The sequence below is a fragment of the Chamaea fasciata genome, unplaced genomic scaffold (assembly GCF_029207755.1).
Source record: "Chamaea fasciata isolate MVZ Bird 193981 ecotype frontalis unplaced genomic scaffold, bChaFas1.0.hap1 SCAF_14, whole genome shotgun sequence".
Lineage (NCBI taxonomy): Eukaryota > Metazoa > Chordata > Aves > Passeriformes > Sylviidae > Chamaea > Chamaea fasciata.
Genome location: NW_027094099.1, coordinates 6,452,331 through 6,473,688, shown reverse-complemented (window position 1 = coordinate 6,473,688; position 21,358 = coordinate 6,452,331). Strand labels below are relative to the sequence as shown.

General features: G+C 41.9%; 1 protein-coding gene across 1 annotated transcript in view; it reads left to right on the top strand.

Moving 5' to 3' along the window:
* The first annotated feature begins 1,450 nt into the window (after window positions 1-1,450).
* The window catches only part of MINDY2 (MINDY lysine 48 deubiquitinase 2), a 34,385-nt gene continuing 14,477 nt past the window's right edge, over window positions 1,451-21,358 (top strand). The window contains exons 1-6 of the mRNA XM_066196066.1: window positions 1,451-2,176; window positions 9,678-9,735; window positions 11,926-11,990; window positions 14,529-14,687; window positions 15,538-15,640; window positions 16,191-16,333. Of these exons, the coding sequence (XP_066052163.1) occupies window positions 1,517-2,176; window positions 9,678-9,735; window positions 11,926-11,990; window positions 14,529-14,687; window positions 15,538-15,640; window positions 16,191-16,333 (1,188 nt within the window). The 5' untranslated portion in view covers window positions 1,451-1,516. The remainder of the gene's footprint in view (window positions 2,177-9,677; window positions 9,736-11,925; window positions 11,991-14,528; window positions 14,688-15,537; window positions 15,641-16,190; window positions 16,334-21,358) is intronic.

The window sequence follows — 21,358 nt, the reverse complement described above, 5'->3', positions numbered from 1 at the left end:
TCCGCCCGCGCGCGCGCCAGACGCCGCCGGGGGGGCGGGGCCGCGGGACACGCCCAGAGCGCGCGGAACGCCCCGTCCCGCCCCACGCGCAAGGGGCGGGGGCCCGGCGGAGAGGGGCGGAGTCTCGTGGGTACGCCCATGGGCGGGGCTCGCCCCGGGGGCGGGGCCTCTCCGTCGCTTCCGGCGCGCCCCGGGACGGAGCGGCGGACCCTTCAGCGCAACGAAGTACGGGCACACGGCTCGGGTCCTTTGTCCCGGGGTCGCATACGTGGCTTTTCCTTGCAGAAAAATAATTGACTTTCAGAGTTTTACTCTAGTTTGCTTCATCCCCTTACCAGATACACATTTTTTCCTTGCACAAACTAATTTACTTAGTTTCAGAGTTTTATTTTAGGTCACGGACTTCTCCCGATGCTCTACATGTTGAGAAGTATTGCAGTGTCCCCACTGAACAGGGACTTACCATTCTGAGACTGTCTTGACCAACCTCCACAATTCAAGGGTACGGGAAAATCCTCCCGTGGAAATACAAACGTGAGAGCAAAATGTTTCCTCTCGTTTGTCCTTATGCTAATTCTTCCATCAACTGTGCCATCTCAAAGATTTTTTTTTTTTTTGGTGCCAAGTTTCTCAGTTTACTGTAAGCTCTTTATATTTGTGCTTTTCCATTCCTATTGCCACGTCAGAATAAAAAACAACTTCCCTCTGAACATTGATATAGGTGAGAAAAAGTGTTATGGAAGTGCACATAGAACGTAAAATTACTCTGAATGTACCTCAGGTAGGGCTGCAGAAGTTGATGCAAATGTTTACAGAGTTTAAATTAGCTGCTGAGAATAAAATGAGAACATAAATCCTTATCATCCCAGCACTATTCAAAATTCGTGATTAAAAGCTTAAGATTTCTGTAGGGAGAGGAGAGGTTCATTGCAGTAAAGTCTGAATAATACACCCACATTAATTCTTACAGGATCACAGAACGTTAAGGGGTTGGAATGGATCTTAAGGAACATTTAGTTCCAGCCCCGTGCCATGGAGAGGAACACCTCCCACTACACCAGGTTGCTCAAGGCCTTATCCAAACCGGACGGGGCATCTGCAGCCTCTCTATGCAACCTGTGCCAGTGCCTCACCACCCTCACAGGAAAGGATTTCTTCCTAAGATGTAACCTAGTTTTTCTCTCTTTCAATTAGTCGATTCAGTCAAATTGTTGAAGTTATCTATTATACCCACCACAGTCGTTTTTTTTCTAGTACGACTGTCTAAGAATCCGCAAGGAAAAGCGCCGAGCGCCCTGGGCAGAGCCGGGCTCACCTGTTTCCCTCCCCTTCCCGCCGCCCGCCCCGCCCCGGGCCCCCCCGCCCCGGGCCCCGCCGTGACCCGCGGCCGCTCCCCCCCGCCCGCACGTCCCCGGCGGGGCGGAGCCGGCGCCGCTGCTGTGATGGCGTCGCGGGCGCTGCGGGCGGAGGCGCAGCCGCTGCGGTGCCAATAGAGAGCGGAGCGGCCGGGCCGGGCATGGAGAGCCTGGCGCAGCCCCCGCCGCCCCCGGGCTCGCTGCAGACGGGCGGCGGGGGCGCTGCCAGCCGGCTCCGCCCGGGAGAGGCGGCGGCGGGCGAGGGCGGCTGCAGGGAGGCCGAGGAGGGTGGCGGACGGCGCAGCCCTTCCCCTCCGCCGGCCCCCGCTCCCGCCGCGGCCCCTCGGACCGCGTCCCCCTCCCGGGCCGCGGAGGGCGGTGAGGCGGCGGAGGGCGCGGGGCTGGCGGTGCCGGAGAGTCCCGGAGCGGCGCCCGCCTCGGAGAGCGGTCCCGCGGGAGCCGGCTCCGGGAGCAGCGGCGCTCCCAGCCCGCCGGGGGAGGAGTCCCGCAGCCTGGACTCCCTGGAGTCCTTCTCCAACCTGCACTCCTGCTGCCCGAGCAGCTCCGAGCTCAACAGCGACGCCGACGAGGCGGTGGTGGCGGGGGCCTCCTCGGGGGCCCCGGCCGCGGAGCCCGAAGGGGACAGGCCGGCGGCGGGCTCCCAGCTCCTCTCCGCTTCCAAGGAGCGCTTCCCGGGGCAGTCGGTCTATCACATCAAGTGGGTCCGCTGGAAGGAGGAGAACACGCCCGTCATCACCCAGAACGAGAACGGCCCCTGCCCGTTGCTGGCCATCATGAACGTGCTGCTCCTGGCCTGGAAGGTACCGGGCGGGCGCCATGGCGGGGCCGGGCGGGCGGGGCCGCTCGGGCAGCAGCGGGTCGTGTGGCGGCGGCGGGTCGTGTGGCGCCGGCCGCGCTCGGGGCTCCTGAGCAGCGCGGCGTGAGGGCGCCGCGGGAACTTTGTGCTGTTTATGACAAGGACGTTATCGAGAACGCTGGAGAGGAACTTCTGACAAGGGCATGTGGCGATAGCTCAAGGGGGGATGGCTTTAAACTAGCGGAGGGCAGGTTTAGGTACAAGGAAAGGATTCTTCCCCACGAGGGTGATGAGGCACTGGCACAGGTTGCCCAGGGAAAACCTGTGGATGCCCCATCCCTGCCAGTGTCCAAGGCCAGGTTGGTTGGGTCTCTGGGCAACGTGGTCTTGTAAAAGGTGTCCCTGCCCATGGTAGAGAGATTGGACCTTGATGATCTTGCAGGTCTCTTTCAACCCAAACCATTCCGTGTTTCCTTCAAGAAATGCACAGGCTTATTTCTGCTGTTAAGCACATGTCTCACATACAGAACTTGGAAAATAAACACTGCCGTGCAGTATGTTGCCAGTGTACTATTTAGATGCTGCTGTCTTATATAGACTTACTTCGTTGTTGTCGTAAAACAGAAATAAAGTTATCTAGGTGATGTTTACTAACCTGAACAAAATATAACATATAATAGTTTGCAGATGTATACAGGTTTCTAGTAAGTAAAGATTACTGTTTATGGCACTGAGCCCACAGGGGATATTTTTGGAAAATAGGTTATTTTCATATAATAAAGTATATGTAGAGTTGTACAAAATGCAGAATTGTACAAAATTTGGTTTTGTACAAATAACTGCTGAGTAATAGGGACACATTCATACAGTTACACAGTATAGACTGTATTTAAATTAATGAATAAATCAGGTAGTGATCAAGTACAGCTTTGAGACCTGGAAGTTCTTATGCTCCATAGCCATTGTAGATGTAGACTTCCCGTAGTCTTAAAATATGTTTTCTAATCTTTAAGTAATTAAAATCTAAGGCATAATGTTGTTACTAAGATGTTTATGTGAAAGGAGTATCTGCTGGAGGAAAGCTGTAAGGTTGCGTGCATTGCAAAACAAGGATGAGGGGCACGTCTCAGGAAATGCTGACAATTCTGCCCCGGAAGACTGAAGAGCTGATAGAATGGAGTCCTGGAATAGGAAAGCTTTACAGGAATAGCTTTTATGTTGTAGTAGCAGGGGGAAGAAATTTGGTATTGGAAGAAGAAGAGGTTGTTCACAGTGTGACAGGTGACTTAGGAAAAGGTCAAAATGAAAATATGTTATGAGAAGAAATTTATTTAGAACTGCAGAAGATCAATGCTGTTGGTTGAGTTACAATTTCTACACATTTTTCTCAGCAGAATGGCTCAAACATCAGGAGAAACTCTGGGTACAGTGATGTTGCTACTTAAGCATCAGGAAAAGCAGTAGAGGAAAGTTGTGTGTGACTTTAAGGTATTGCCTTATGTACGCTCTGCTATCCTCAGGAGGGTGAGAATGTTGTCACAGGCTTTGGTCTTGAGCACTTGCTTTCTGTGCTTCCTCTTCAGCATCTGGGGGTGACTTGAAAAACTTGCCATTCCTTATCATTTTGTGTGGTGGCATTTTAAAATAAACTGCTGGTTACAGGATCTTCCTTTTTAATCTTCGATTTAATAAAAGATGTAAATGGGACAGCACTGGTCCTGTTGTTTGAATTCAAGTTTTTGAAGGTTTTGTTCTTTAATTCTTCCTTTTCCCTCTGCTGCTGCTCTCCAACCAGAATTTTAACTGACATTCTGCTGGGATCAAACATTACATTAGTGAGAATTAAGGTAATACTCAGTTTTATAAATAGGCAAAAACCAAAATACCCCTTGGGAGTGCCCCACTGTTTCTTATTGCTCAGATTACAGGAAGTTTTCTATACTTCTGTCTATGTAAAACCTCAGCAGAATTTACATGAGTTGCAGACAAGCAGCTAAACTGGTGAAACTGTCATCACGAGTTGTTATTATTTATAGGCTTGAGGATTTTCATGTTAGTTGGTTATATATTGTAGTAGCTTGTAATTGGTTTTCCTAATTACTACCTCTACAAATTGGTCTTTCTTTTCCCCAGTTCATAGTCAAGAGCCACATTGACAGTGGTTGGGGTGGCAGCTCATCTGTACATCACTGACAGTGGCTTGTGAAGGCTGAGGATGGACGTCCGCCTCCTCACTCCTCCTGAACCAAGATGAACACTAGATTGGGTCAAGTAATTATGATTTGGGAACAGGAAGGCAGACCGAATCATGAAAACAGACAAAAGTAGAGTGAGAATACCACTGTACATACTAGGTGAAAAGAAGCTACATGTAATGGGAAAAAAGGGCATAAGTAAGAGTTGAGGAGGGAAAAGAGAATCACAATAGGGAATAAGAAGTTAAACAGTTCAGCTTCAGGTTCTATTCCCTGTTTCAGCCATCATCTTTCCTTCTCAGAACTCTGTCCTGACAGGGTTGAGAGTTCTGGTCATAGTTCTGGATAGATCGGGTCTCAGCCAACCTAACTGCAGTACTGCTTTGGCAGCTGGGGTTTTGGAAATTCTGAAATAGTAGCACCCACTGTGACTGTTCAAATTCCATTTTGAAAATACCAGGTTTTGGAACTTGTGATAAAGCTTGTGATAAAACTGCTGCCGTGCTTTTATCCACTACTTTCAAAGGATGTATAAAACTTTGAGGTGGCAGATTGCAGAAGCTGTATTTTAAATATTAAAATTATGAAATTACTTTTCTTTTGAAGTGTTTTTGCAGTCTGCCTGTCTAAGTGTAACTTGCAGTTTAGCCTGTAGGAGGGAGAGCCAAGGAGTTCTGTCACAGCAGCGTTACAGAAATGTTGTTCTAAGAAAAACAAAAGCACTGTGATATCAACTTGGAAAAGTAGCTGTTGTGCCGAACAGCTGTTGTGCAAAACAGTGTCGTAACCACTTAGACTTGCCTGATGGAAATGAAGCAGAAGTAGGGATTGAAAGAAACGTTTTTAAACGTGTGTACAAGCATGAGTTGTCCCCTCTGTTGTAGTGTAGCACACTGTTTTTCAGCTTATTTAAATCTGGAATTGCTCGGTTTTTGCTCGGGCCTGTGGCTTACTATGTGGTTAAGTTTAGCAATGCAAAGTTGGCTTTTCTAAGTGCCTTTTGTGATCTTTGTTAGATGTAGTTCATGCAACGCTTCCTGATAACTTCGGGCATTTCATTAAATGTAATTTGGGGCGGGGGAATGTGGCAATCATCAGATGTGAAAAGCGTGGTGAGGGTGCCGTGTGGTTCTGCTCTGTGCTTCTTAGGTAGGATGCGATGTCTTGCAGCTGAAGAACTCTGTGAACCTTAACGTGTTGCACAGAAACGACATATCTGAAATGTTCAGGGAAGATTTTGAAACATAAAATAAACAAAGGGAAAACATTATGCAATTTAAATAATAATATTAATATTGCCTTGAGAAGTGCGTGCATATGGAATATCTTGTCCTTACGTAGGAGAACAATGCCAGTCGCATATTTGAAAATATCTCTGAAAGTTTTTTTTGGTGTCATAATCCTTTCAACAAATGGAAGGAGCTATGCTCCCTACACACCTAGTTGAACTAAAAGTTTGGTAACTTTTAGAACACTATGAATTACCTATTTAGGTATCGTTACAATTATGTAAGTAAACGTTATATAACCATTTTCTTGCTTAGGTGTATCCAAGCTGCTGTGCAGCGAAGAGGCAGAGTAAAAGATTCTAGTTAGGCATTGTTAGTGTTAGGTTTTCATGAAAATGGCGTTTTCCAGAGGAGCGGAGCTGAGCAGAGTAGGCTCCCGCAGGTCTCGGTTTGTCCGAGGCTGCGGTGCGGTGCGGCTGTGCGGGCTGGCAGCGGCCCCGCACACGCGGTGCGCTGTCCGCGCTGTCCGTATGGCCGGGGCCGGCACAGATTGCCCTGGCAGCCGCGCTGCCTCCGGCACCTGCGGCACGGGCTGGGCCCGCGGGCCGCGCCTGGAGCTCTGCCCGCTCCCGGGAACCGAGGGATCCTGCCTGAGGACCTGGACTGGCAGCGCGCGCTGTCAGCCTGTCGTGTGAAGGTTCACGAAGCTGATCTTGGCACGCCACGGGCACTTATTTGCAAAGAATGTTAATTGTTTTTTGTCAAAGCTGGTTGAAGCTACCCTTACCTCTCTGGAGCACTGCGTTCGGAGGAGTTGCATGTTTTAGATAAACTTGTTTTTAGACTATAAGTCTTATATAAGACTTATTATATAAAGCCATTAGAAATTTTCTTGGACTCTTTTGATATTCATAATATTTTCAGAAGTGTTATCCTCTGTGCATGACTATATCGCTTAAGTTTTTTTAAGCCCTTCTGTAGTGTGGAAGAATACGGCGGAAAATTAGCGTTATGTAGTTTGGGGGTTTGTAGTCTAATTCAGAGAAACTGTGTAAGTTTTATTAGACAATCTATTCCACTTGAAATTTGGTTACCACTCTTGTCTTTTAATTAAAATATGCGTTAATGGTATGTCATGCTGTGGTTGTGTGAGAACGACTAAGTTTCCCACTCCTGAGTGTAGGAAATAAATGTAGCTAGAGTTAGAAAGAGCCATCAGGGCAAAAGGCCAGGGAACTGCAGTACAGGGGTACAGGAAATGGGTGGGAGTTGAGGAAATGCATTTTTTCTAAAATGTGGAATTGATGTAGGATCTAGCAACTGAACGTTGAAACCTACTGAGAAAATGTGCCCCTCAAAATAATAGACTGTTGTGGACAACAGCACTTTCTACTACTGTTGCTTGCCTTCTATTACTGTTGCTTCCTGTTGCTTCTTCTGTTGATTTATCTGGATAATGACTGTGGTTCTGTTTGATGTTTTGCTCTCCCTTAAGTTCTAAGGTATTTTTCTCTCCCATTTCCTCTTCACTGTACATTTCCTGTCACTGAAGTGCTTGCAATGAAGCTCTGGATAGCTGGGAAATGTCATGTTCTCTCTACATCATTAAGTCAGCTCTGTTCAGAAGTACTTGGAGCTGTGTTGGAACCCCATTAGCTCACTTCAAAGGTGTGATCAAGGTCCCACTACCCATGCCAGCCCTAAAATTATGTCGTGAAGTAACCAATTAATTTTGCTCAGCATTTAATCAAGCAGTTAATTTTGAGATGTAGCTTGCTAAAATATCTAGCTTCGAGAGATCCTGGAGATATGAGTAAAACCACTTTGTTTTTTCTGCAGTAAAAAAATAAATGGTTAGCTTTACAGTTGTGAAGAAAAGTTCCATTTGTTAACCAGTGATATAAATAATATTTTGTGCTATTTGTACATAGAGCTCAAATATAGGTAAGCCATGTAATTGTGCTTTAGTGTTGGTGTTTGTCATGTAAGCATGCTTCTAGAAGTTCCAGATGTGGTGCAGAGCAGAAACCCCCAAGCAATGCTGGCTGAGCTGATACAAATGGTTTAAATAAATAATGAAAAGAGCTAACTTCTAACCTGAAGGGATCATCACATGAGTCCAGTTAACAGTTGAGGGAGCAGTGCTAATTTTCCTTCATACTGTACTGGCACATCTGTGCTGTAGCACTTCAGGCAGGGTTGGTGGGGGGATGCTGTTCTATGCCTTAGGTTGATGAGCCCCAGCTCAGGGGTGTCCACAGCCACTGTTTGCTAAGACTTGAATGCTGCCAGTCCCAACTGAAAGGTTAAGAAGCAGCTTTTTGAACTTGTAGTGCTATTGTTTACATGGCTCAATAAACTATATTTATGTGAATACTTAGTAGGAGTGTTGTGAACAGGATCAAAGAGTATGAAAGCATTTAGCCTATTGAGCATTAGTTTGGGAAGAGTTAAGTTTTGTAAGTTACAATCAGTTGTCATTAATGTAATATTTTCAAAAAACCATGTGCCTATGCATGCAGGCCTGATTTTTCTTCTTTAATTCATTTCCCAAATGCCACTACTACCAGCTTCTTTATATGCCCACCATCTCTGGGTTGGTCAGTGTGTGGCCTATGTCAACTCTAACCCAAGTGGGGGCATATTTCTTAAGAGTATAAATAACAAAGCCTTATTAACTTGGGCCTCTTTCTTCTTCCAAATTTAATGAAACTTCTTGGAAATTCATATATTTAACACATTTACCTTTTGTCAAATATAATTAAAATTGATAAGACAGATTTATCTGTCTTACCAATCACACCTCATTTTCCCTGCAAAGTTATTAAAATAGCTCAGTTTTCATACTGAAAATCATCTCCATCACCATGTGAACAAAGTAGTGTGCTACTATACTGTATATTTGAGTTTGGGGTGCTGAATCAAAGGCTTTATGTATGTTATTCCTCCATGTCCTGGTTTTCTACTTCTTCTCTCTTCTCCACAACCAGAAAAGTAGGTGGAACCTATTAAATCTCAAACATGAGTTAAGAGTCTCACATCATGTCTTTCTATATGTGCCAAGGAGAGCAGTGATCAGTATTGAGGAACTTGATTTTAAAAATTCCCGATAAAATAAATACCTTTTCTAGACTTTGAATGGAAGATGCTGGAGGGTGATAGGTTGAGAAAAACTGAAGAGAGCTTAAAAATCAACCCGAGACAAACCAGCCCCAAACTCTAGGAAAATAAAATTCACATTTATGCAGAGAAAAATTGAGTGAACTATGTTTAAAGTCTGTATCCTCCTGTGGTATTTCTTCAGATTGCCAGAAGCATATTATTGTATGTGTTTGTGCTTTGGTTGTTGCATTTCTTCATGCGGTAAATGGAATTTACCCAGGACTCTGGAAAAGATGAGACTGCAGGAAGCTTTTAGCTCTGCCCAGGTGGTTGGATTTAGCAGGTGATGATGGTGGGAATAGATCAGGGAAGAGGGGAATGGAATCTTCACCACAGAGTTGTGTGTGTCTGGTCTGCTCTTTGTGGAGTTAAACCAAACCCTTGGAATGTCAGCGTGGGATGAGAGGCTGGGAGGTCATTTCCTTGTACCTGCACAAGTCTTTGGCCTCCCTGCCCCAGCAGCTATGACACTAGATCCTTTACAGACTTTGTCTGTACACAGGAACTTTTTGAGCTAATACTCCATTAAGAATTTTAATGCAGGTAGGGAGTCAAAGACTTGAGGAGGATGAAGTTTTCTTAACAGTTCCCAGTCTGTTAATTCTGAGTGTTTGCAGTTGAGCCACTGCAGTGAGTGGTGTGAGCTCCTGTGAAGCTGGAGAAATGTTTTGGAGGGAGAAGGGAGCGCTATGCAGAGACGTGCAGGTGGGAGAAAGTGCTGTGTGCATGTGTGTTCTCTAAAAACCAAAATGCCTTTTTAACCTCTTCTTAGTGGCTGATATTTAGTAGAGGTCCAGTATGCTGATGGCCTTATAAACTGGTGAGGGAAATACAACCAGAAGTTTTCTGCCTAGAAATGCCATGCTTTTTAAATTGTAGTGTTTTGGTGTTGAAAGATAATACACTTTTCCTTTGACAGATTAAACTGCCACCAATGATGGAAATCATAACGGCTGAACAGCTGATGGAATACTTAGGTTAGTAATTGCAATGAATCGCTTTCACTTGTATGTTGTACTTTGTAGTGCATAGAACTGTTTCATTTATTTAATATTTTATTCAGCTTTTTATTTGATTCAAGGAAACTGCTTAGAGTATTCAGTTACTCATGCTTTTCCTTAACTGTTTTTAGAAGTTTTCTGCACTGCTTTCCAAAGTGATTTGCCTGGTTGGTGGTGTTGGTATGGCTTAGTGCACCAACACATTGACAGATTTAAAATTATTCATGTATCTTACAGTGTTGTTTTATTATAGTTGATAGAATGTAGTAAGTCAACTCTGTCTTTGTCTATAGTAACTTTAATCTTTGGAAGTATGATCCAATTCAAATAACAAGAAAAATTAATGTAGTCCCCGCAGTGATTGGGGTCTCATTTCTCTGGTATCATATTCAGCGTTCAGCAAAACTGCAGCCCTTTGTGTCTGACAGGGCTGGAACTTGAATACCCCTGATGATCCAGGTGTTAAAAGTGCAGTTGTGATAGTACTTAAGCTGTATGTACCACTGTTCCTTCCCTTGTAGCCTGACTAATATAAAATGTTTAAACTTAATAGGCTAGGTTTGATTTTTTTTTTTCTAAAGCAGGAGAAAAGAACTCTTACTATATTTTTCTTTTTGCTTGTAGAGAACATAGCTTGTTTTTTTCAGAAGCAAGTTGCTGACTCTTCTGGTTGAAGAAAAAAGTTACCTCCCTAATTTTCCCAAAAAAATAAGAAATCTTGCTCACTGTGTCTAAACATTTCTTCTAATTGCATTGATGACACAATACTGTCTGAAGTCACTACACAATTCTGGTTGTCTAGATGTGTATTCTTTCTTGAAGGCATATTTTAGCTTCTGGAATTATTTTACTAAATTGAATAATAAAATTGTGTTCAAATTATTTGTGTTCACTCAACAGGATTAGCAGTTACAGTTCTTCTGCAGCTTTAAAAAAACTGTCAAAACCAACAAAACAGCCTTCAACCACTTTCAAGTTAAAAGAGTATAAATCAGGAAACCTATAATGATATTTTTCTGGGTTTAGTAATGGAGCAAAGCAATAAGTACAAAAACATTGAAATAAAATCTGGAAAGTGAATACTAGTCTCTAAAGATGTTATAAATCTTGAACCTCAGTGTGTTGGTTAGCTATTAACTAATTTATTACCTTTGTGTTGTAGACGAAGGTGGAGTGCAAGTGTTGTGGTTTAAGCCCAGGCAGCCCCTTGCCCACTCCCCTACCAGTGAGATCAGTGAGAATGGGGAGGGTAGAAGCCAGAAAACCTGTGGGTTGAGTTAAAGACTCAGTATAGAGAAAGCAGGGCAGAACAGGGAATTAATTCACTGCTTCCCACAGGCAGGCAAGTGTTCAGCCATCCCCAGGAGAGCAGTGCCCTGTCACATGTGGTGACTTGGGAAGAAATCATTCCAAGTGCTTCCCCTTCCTCCCTCTTCCTCCCCTTCATATACTGGGCACGCTGTCCTGTGGTCTGGAACATCCCTGTGGTCAGTGGGGTCACCTGTCCTGGCTGTGCCTCCTCCCAGCCTCCTGTGCACCCCCAGCCCTCACCAGCATGGCCCTGTGAAAAGCAGGAAGGGCCTTGGCTCTGTGTGAGCCCTGCTGAGCAATAACAAAAACATCTCTGTGTTATCAGCCCTATGCCCAGCACAAATCCAAAGCACAGACCCACACCAGCCACTGCAAAGAAAGTTAACTATACTCCGGTCAAAACCAGCACAACAAGTTTTACAGAATTACTGATGTATAAAACATGGCAAAACATTCGCAGTATCAGTCAGGATAAGTGGTTGCTTTTTTAAATTGTGTACACACCTTACTGTGAGCAGTTTGACCTTTTTATATTTTTAAGCTGAGGCACAGAGGGAGGTCAGTTTTTGAATAATGAAGAGATTGTTATGGTGCCCCAAGAGATTATGAAATGTTGCTTTAGGAACAGTGTTGGCCATTTGAATTTTATTTCTTAATATGATCTTATTAAGTTTTTTATATTCATATTTTACTCCATAATCATATTTCAGGTTATAAAACAATGTGATCTCATTAATTCGGTAGAAAACTTCAGTTGTGGTATTTATTATCAGTCAGCTTCAGTCAGAAATTTTCATAGAAATATTGAAGCTTTGACAGTGGAATAAATTTAATTTCATTTTTGCTTTCTTTTAGGAGACTACATTCTTGACGCAAAACCTAAAGAGATATCTGAAATTCAGCGACTTAATTATGAGCAGGTAAGGAGCTGCTCCTGAAACACAGTTGCTTATGTCCGAGGAAACTAAAACTGCGCTTCTCACCTAGGGTTTGTCACCTTGTTGAAAACCAGAAGCATACAGACCATTGTTTGTAGCTTGTTTTTTTCTGGGCTTGATGTAGAGTAATAATTTTATTTATGTGCTATTAGTGAAGGAAAACTCAGTGTCTATTAACACAAGACACATTGAGTTTTTTCCCCATTATGAGCGTAATGAAGTAAAATGGGTTTCATTGAGGAACTGTAACACAGAGGTACTAATAAATGTATATAACAGGGTGGTTGCTTTTTGAAGTCTTCTGTTACATGTCCTTCGGTTGTTCTGTTCTGTGGTGCCTGCCAGAGTTTCTCTGAGGATGTAAACTGAGTGAGACACATCTGTGTTCTTAATCGTGATGGACTAAAAAAGTTGATGCCATGTTATGGAAGGCAATATTATTTGCACTGGCCACTATTTATATGTCACCACAGAAGTCTTTCTATACTAAAGATAATGCCATTAGTTCTAAAAATTATTGATTTAGTATGTATTTTCCAAGCTTTGTCTGTAGTCATAGCTGGTTTTTTAGTTACTCCTAGATAAGTGAATTTGAATTTTTTAATAGGTGTAAGGTTTCAAGGTAGTTCTGTTTATTCTTAAGTAATTTTTTCCTGTTCTCATTCAGTGTTGAAAACCAAATGGAGTAACTTCAGATTGATTTGTATCAGATTATAGGAATTACTTTTGTAGTAACAAAATTGGCTATTTTTTCCCCACACAATTCCGTGCTGTTGAACGTTATAGCTATAATCAACTTACAGGAGGGTGATGAAAACTATTATGCCTGGTGAAAGTACAACCTCTATAGCTTTCTCATGCTCAAATATATGGATTTGTTACATAAATGTCACGTACCTTAAGTTTTTAACTGTAATTTCAAAGGAGCCTTCTGTTGTAGAAATCTTCTGAGTTGTTTTGAAGGTGTGGAAATAGCTAAAGTAGAAGTGATGATGTTGAAATTGTAGTGAGAAACTTCTGTGGTTTTCTGGTCCGTTTGATGTAATCCTGCTTTGTTTGCAAAGTAAACATTAAAAAATCAATGCAGCGATTGTCTGTAGATGTACAATCTGAATTTGTGGACAGCTCAAGCTGACTTACTGTGGACTTCTTATTCGTTTAGCAGAGTAAGATTTTGGCAAAATTTCTTTCAAAACATCTCAGAGAAGTTTTTATGTTTGATATCTGGTCCCTACTAATGACATGCACTTCCCTAGGGTGGTTTGCTTTGCTTTTAAAATGATAAAAACTTATAAGTTGGAAGTCAGTCTTGAGAATTACTTCAAAATCTTGCTAAATTCTAAACCTTGTGACACAACAAAGCTGTCAGCAAGATGAAGCAAAATGTGCTAACGTAGTAGGAGCTGTTCCTTTCCTGGCTATGGAAACTTGACAGAACGGTGCAGTTAAGGGGCTACAGGCATTAAAACTCTCATTTATGGCAGCCATGCTCAAGTGCAGATTCTGATCAGAAGGCAACAGAAACAACTGTCTTTCACCATCAGTGGTGTCAGTCTGTGAATCTTCATTGTCTCCATCTCCTGTCCAATCTGTATTTCTGGTCTTTGTCCTGGTTTTTTTCCCATTGATGTAAGCCTGAATTCGTCTTAAACAACAGAATGTTGCAAAACCCAAAAACCCCCAAACAAACAAAAAAAGTGCTTCAATTTCCCCAAATATTTTGCACGGGCTTTCTGACCTTACTCTTTGTGGGTTTTTCTCGCTTAGTGGAAAATTCTTTTTCCTGCATGTCAGGAATTTTTTTAATCTGTTGGTTCAAGATAACTGTTTTCTCAAAGCACATTTTCTTTGGCTCATCTTTCCTTTCTGTGATTGGAACTTCATAACTTGATAATTCTCCTCAGGATTCCATTGGGATCACTACTATAATAAGTGCTACTTTCATGACTTGTTTCTACAGTAGAATCTACAGGCCATTTAAAGGTATGCCCAAAATAAGATAGCAAATGATTTTTTTATTAAAGAAAAAAAAGTGGTGAACAATTAAGATTCTTAGCACTGAACCCTGAAATTGGAGTTGGCAAGTGGGTCTTATTGTTCATTCATTAGGTACTTCAGCCTGGCTTGTAAGGCAAGGCTTAAAAGGGGAGAAGAAACCTCAAGAAAAGTCCCTTAAAGATTCCCTTGTAATTCAGTTTTCTTGCAAACATCTGACTTGTGGCTTTGGGAAATAGACCTAAAAGCAATCAGAACTGCTTAATACTAGTTTATGGGTGTAAAAGAAGAAACAAGCAGGTAGAGGTGATTAGAGAGAGATTCCTATATTTCTAATATTTTCTGGCACAATGTGTAACTTAAATGTGCATTGAAACATTTGTTTAGGTAATTTATCCTTTTAATTTTTTTTTTTTTTTGAAGTGTTGAGTTGATGAGTACTAAATGATGAATGGTTACAAGAGTAACCACCAAGTATACAAAGTTCTATTGGGTCATCTGTTCTTTTTTTCATTCTATTGTCAGAATATGAGTGATGCAATGGCAATTCTGCATAAGTTGCAGACGGGTCTGGATGTCAATGTGAAGTTCACAGGTGTCCGAGTATTTGAATACACACCTGAATGCATAGTGTTTGATCTTCTTGATATCCCCTTGTACCATGGATGGTTAGTGGACCCTCAGGTAACTTATTCTGTTTCAATTATTAAAAAAAAATAAAATAATCATCATTCTCAATGTTATTGGTGGGAAGGGAGATATTTCTGAATTTTAACAAGTCAATAATGAATATGGTAATGGATTTTTTTAAATCTAGTCAGAAAAATTGAGAAGTGAACACAGACTGTGTGCTTTTTAGTGCAGGAGCTTTGCAGAGCCTGGGTCTGTAGTCAAACTGCTTTAAAAGCCTTCTGTAACTCTGTAAAGGAGAATTGTTTTTCTGAGGGAAGCAGCAAGTTGCCCCAGATATGGTGTCCCAGTCATCATTTTTGAAAGCTTATTAGAGAACACTTGTAAGGAATACAAAGTTACCTTCTTCCTTTTTAAATTCTAATTTATTAGTCACTGCTGTTGAGAAATGAGGATGGTGGAACTGGTTGGAGAGAACTGCATCTTTAGCAAAGTAGTAATTTATTTTTAACTATATTATTTAATAAACAATGAAGCGGTATTGTTTACTTAGGGAGAAACTGGTGAGTTTTGCTGGAATAATTATGCCTAAGAGTTTTTCTTTTCATGCCTTGTTGGTGAGAGTTGCTGTTCTCTTACCCTGGCCCAGCTGATCCAGCTCATGCCATGTTCTCCACGTGCCTTAGCTTTTGATGCTAAGGGTTAACTGAAAGATTTGAAATAGGATCTGAGATAGCAAAACGTGTAATGCTCTGGGCTTAAAATGTTTCGGCCTAGGTTTTTTAAGGGGATAACACCCTCTCTTTATTGAATTCTTATTGTCTTATTAATAATTGCCACTGGGTTGCAGTTGTGTCATGTTCTTCTCAAAAGTAAATTCTCCATGTTCTCCTTCCTGCTGCAGGTTGCTGACATAGTAAAAGCAGTTGGTAACTGCAGTTACAATCAGCTGGTGGAGAAGATCATTTCTTGTAAACAGTCAGAAAACAGTGAACTGGTTAGTGAAGGTAGGTGATGTTTTTCTGTATTTTATCAAAGTATGTGCTCTGCCAAATCTAAGTTACATATTTTCCATGTGGGTCATGCTGAGTAGAGATACAAGTGGGAAGAGCTGCATTCTGAGTGCTGAGCTGCTTTCCCCAGGCAGGCACACAGTGCTGTGCTTGTCTTCTCAACTCCTCTCATGCGTTCTCTTGATCTATTCAAGACACTTTTTCAAATCTGGCAAGAACTTCCTCTATTGTGGTAGCATTCAGATTTCAATTTAGCTATGTATTATCTCCTATAATTAGAATATGAATTATATACTCCATTACCACAATGAAAAGCATGAGTAATATTAGAAGTGGATATAGCATTTCTGAACTTGGGGAGGTTTGTTTACAATGTTGTGGTTTTAGAACTTTGAAAATTTGTCCCCTCTCTGAATGTGTTCCCTAAGGCTTGTGGCAATATGGGGATGTGGGGGGGAGATAGGAAAAATACTACTGTTGTTACCAGGTCTTATATTAGCAAGTGTGTAACAGACACACTTAACAGTATGTGTTGCTTTTGTAGGGTTTGTAGCTGAGCAGTTCCTAAATAACACAGCCACACAATTGACATACCATGGACTGTGTGAGTTGACTTCAGCTGTCCAGGAGGGAGAACTTTGTGTGTTCTTCAGGAACAACCATTTCAGCACCATGACCAAATACAAGGTACATCCAACATTTTTGTCTTTACTGTGTTTTGTGTGCTCATTTCAAAGCCACTCATGGTTTTTCACTGTCTTGAAAAAAAATTAAATTCCAGGTTGTTATATGTAAATATGGCTTACAGTGAATGTAAGGTCTGTAGCAAATGTTACTTAGGAATTACTGATTGCAGTGATTTAGACACTGGGATCCATTACTACTTTAAATCTTCTTGTAGCCTTTCCCTTTATGTTCAGTTTACTCCCTGTGTTAACTTTCTTACATGGCTTAAATTTTCTTGCAGTTTGTGGTTGGCATAATAAGGTTAATTTAATTAATTTCTTGTTTCTGAAGATCTAAAAGTTTGCATTACATTTGGGCCAGTAGATGAATATGCCCACGTGCAAAATGCCAAATGTTTGGAGAAGTTGAGATGAGCTACAATATTGGTTCCCTTTGTTAGGGAAGAGAATTTTTAAAAACCGTTTTTTATCTGTATCTGGGGAAGCAAAATGGCAGCAGCTGTGAAAGAAGTATTCCAGGATACAAAAAGCAAGTGTCAGCTTGGTTAGTGCTTCTGAGACTCCTTCCTCCATGGAATGAAGAATCTGGCTTGGCAAGTTTACATTCATTTATGGAGCATCTTCATGCTGAAACAACTTTATTTTTGCTGGGATGGTAGTGTATGAGATTTTTCCCTTGTATAGAACTCTAAAAACTGTGTTTTGGTTATCTGTTATTTAATAAGACTTTAATTTCATGTACACTTGTACTTAGGGAAAATGTAAATAAAGGCAAAAAAAGAAGAGATGCGTAGCATGCAAAAAAGTTAGGAAACCACTGGTTTTGCCATTATATGATAATGTCACGTACCTCATGTGAATTACACTTTCATTTGTCACTATTAGTCTTTTTTTCCTCCCTCTGTTAGTTAATCTTGACTGTCAATGCTAATCTTTGGCATTTTGAGTAACTTCTCCTAAGCTAAAGGTCTGAACAGTCCTCATAAATAATGATTAACTCTACAAGCAGGTAACACATTTGGTTTTCTGATTTGAGTACATCTGAGATGTGTTTTCAATCTGTGCATGCCAATGCCACTCTCTTAAAGCTATAGGGCAAGTAAAAGGATCTTTCTCCTCTCTTCTTCCATTTAAATAACCAAAAGCTATTAAATACATCTCTGTGGTCAAATATTACACTTCTTGATGCAGCTCATTTAAATCACAATTTTGAGTATGGTTTTTCCACTCTCTGCTTTTCTAAATTTAGTTCTTAGATTAGCTGGTGGTAGCTTGTGAAGCAAGTACAGTTTTATGCTTTCATTATGGAGCGGCGAGGAAAGAATAAACCCCAACCTCAACATATTTTGGTTTTAAAAAAGAAAAGAGTAAAAGTACAGCTGTACTTTCTGGGTACAGATGCTATCTAGAGGCGCAGCATACCTCTTTTACTTTGTTTAAAGGCTATTCCTGATAAAATGCATAAATCCTCCTGGAAATAATGTTGTTTTGTGCTATTATTAAAGCCTTTAAAATCTAATACATTGTTTGCTTTAGAGTCAATGAGTATCACTTTGACCTGTGGACTATAAATACAGATTAGTTTTGTAAAACAACGTGCTCTTCCTAGTCTTTTGCAGCCCAGTATTCAGATTAAAGGCAAGAACCTGGAGTGTGTTTGTGCTTTATCAGCTTCATACTTGTAAACATGTACTTCTCAGTTGAGATCCTTTTTCCTTATAGAAATAAAATGCAACACTTCAATGAGTTAAATATCCTTAGCCAATATTAATAATACAGAACAGGTTAAGGCAATGACTAAGAATCTGTGTCTTGAGTTTTACCTGTAAGAACTAAATACAAGTCCTAAGAAATAAAAAGTTAAAATATTTGAAGAAGAGTGTTGTTTGTATATTTAAGGTTTGCTGCTGCTAAATCACAATGGTTTTAATCTTGTGCTTTTTATGAATTCTTAGAATTCTGAAATGCTGAGTTTGGAAATAGAGGCCATTATTCTTGTTTTTCACAATAATTATGGGGACCTCCCTTGTAGATAGTGTTTAATTTCCATGTTATTTACATGTTTTAGTTCCTGAGGTTATTGCTTGTAAACAGTATTCATTTTGATTTGGATTTTTGCTGAGTGGTACATGACAGAATTTGAGATATCAATGAACTTCTTAATACAGACAGAAAATAACAAATTGATATTTAAAGGCCAGCAGTAACTCTTTTGCCTTCTTCTAACCTATCCAGCTGTTTGCAGTAGCTATAGGTCTAGGGAGTCTTTTGTATCAAGTCAGAAATAGACTTAATTTGGGCTTTTAGCCAAGATCAGCTATCCAGAAATTTTTGGACCCCCAGGATACTCATATGAATGCCAAATGCATTGTTGCTACAGAGTGGAGATTTTTTCCAACTGCTTCATTCCAGCTGCATCTCCTGGGTTTAGTGCTCACTCTGCAGATGGAGTTTCCTCACAGTTTGAGCAGTAGTCAGGAAAAGCCCATCCATTGGGAAAACTGGAGACATAACATATACCAGGGAAAGGAGGTGTACAACTTCTAGGGCAAGAATGATGCAATTATTTTATGTCTTTCTCTAGTATTGCCTTTCCCTTTTCCCCCTCCAAACCAATACATGGAAATGTATAAATAAAGCAGCTATAAAGTTAATCAAAACTAAACCACACATTTAATAAGTAATGTCCATGTAATAAAATTGGTGTATTTTTAGAAACCCAGCTTGAGCAATTAGTGATTATTATTCTAATTAAGCTAATGCTTCAACTTCTATTTGGCAGGTTTAATTTACAGCTGATACAAGGACTTGTACACTGGAGATATTTTTTAAGTGCAGTGTGATTTTTTTAAGGCTGATATTTTAGTGAAAGGACTTGGATTTCCATACCTTTTCCATTTACCCAAGTAATAATTTTTTCTACTTCCTGTCCCTTTAATTGCATATTAATAGTCTAGGCTCATGTGATTATACAGCAATAATTTTCAGCAGTTAAAAATGTGATATTTTTTTTGCCTTTGCTTTTCATTATGCAGATAATAAATACATCAAATGATAATTCCCTAGATCAAGGAAAAACAGGACTGTAAAGAGGGGATCAGTTTGGTAAGAAGATCTTAGTTCAGTTGGAACGTTTTTCCCGCAGACTTGTTTGTGATAGAACCTGTGTTCTCTAATGAAAAGTATCAAGACACCTGTTTGGATTTTTAAGTATGTGTGTTTTCTGTGTTATAAATGTTGTGTTTCTGCTTGAGAACTCAACAGGTACTTTTATTCCAATACAAAGTGCATTTTGTAACAATAATTGCACTTTTTCCTTGGGCATTTAAGATTGGCACTGTAGAGGCAATGAATACAACTGCTTAAAAACATGTTTATTTTTCAATTTCTTAGTAAGCATACAGTTCTTATGCTGAGGGTTACTCTGAATTTAATAGTATGTACTTTCTTTACAAAATCCTTCTAATATTAGTATATCTGAATGTTCTAACTGTTAGAGAAATATTAAAACAACACTCATTCATCAACCTTCACAAAAACGAAGGGATCTGATCCAGAAGTCCAAGAGAATATTTACATACTATTCAAAATATAAGGCTTAAAATGTTTTGTCTTTACTGTATGGAGCTATTGGATGAGTGTTTTGTTTTTTCTTCGGTTTTCTGAATTGCTGGAAACTTGGTAATTTGCATTAGAACAAGTAGTTTAAATTATTTAATCTGATTATGAAATTATCCAAGGAAAGGAGGTCTAGTACCATCCCCTGTGGCCTATATTTGTGCATTTCAGAGAGGGTATTTTTGTGCAAACCAGAAGACTGAGACATCCCTGTTCGGGACAATAATCTTGCTTTATCCTCAGCTTTATTTCAAGGTTTTTATATTTGAAACTATAAAATCTGGGCATTGGTCTACAATATCTAAATATTGATTCTTAGGATAAATAATTAGTCATAACTTTGTTAAAGTAAACTGTGTCTACAGTAGTTATGGACTTGAGACTTTCTTTTATTGTTTTAATCCCTATTGACTATAGCTTGTAGTAGATTTTTGGGCTGTCTGGTGTGTGCTGGTATTGTGGGGGGCAGTGTTAACCCATGAGATTGGGTATTTGTTAAAAAATCCCCACATTTAAAAACAAATCTAAAAGATAAGCTGGTAATACTCTAGAAATGGTCGGTTAAGATTTTTCTGAAGGTGGAAACGTTTTGTGAAGCGTTGATTCTGTTCTCGGTGAGGGGAATTTGAAAGCCACTTTTGTGTGCCTTGGTCACCTGCGCTGCCCGAGCCCGGTGCGCTGCTCGGCCTCGTGGGCTGTGCCCTGGAGCCGGCGGCACGGCGCCGCACGGCCCGGGGCTGTGCCCGTCCCTCGGGGGCCGTGTGTCCCTGTCCCTCGGGGAGCTCTCTGTCCCTGTCCCTCGGGGGCCGTGTGTCCCTGTCCCTCGGGGGGCCGTGTGTCCCCGTCCCTCGGGGAGCTCTCTGTCCCTGTCCCTCGGGGGCCGTGTGTCCCTGTCCCTCGGGGGCCGTGTGTCCCTGTCCTCGGGGGCCGTGTGTCCCTGTCCCTCGGGGGGCCGTGTGTCCCCGTCCCTCGGGGAGCTCTCTGTCCCCGTCCCTCGGGGGGCCGTGTGTCCCCGTCCCTCGGGGGCCGTGTGTCCCCGTCCCTCGGGGGGCCGTATGTCCCCGTCCCTCGGGGAGCTCTCTGTCCCTGTCCCTCGGGGGGCCGTATGTCCCCGTCCCTCGGGGGCCGTGTGTCCCTGTCCTCGGGGAGCTCTCTGTCCCCGTCCCTCGGGGGCCGTGTGTCCCTGTCCTCGGGGAGCTCTCTGTCCCCGTCCCTCGGGGGCCGTGTGTCCCTGTCCCTCGGGGAGCTCTCTGTCCCCGTCCCTCGGGGGGCTCTCTGTCCCCGTCCCTCGGGGGGCTCTCTGTCCCCGTCCCTCGGGGGCCGTGTGTCCCCGTCCCTCGGGGGGCTCTCTGTCCCTGTCCCTCGGGGGCCGTGTGTCCCCGTCCCTCGGGGGGCTCTCTGTCCCCGT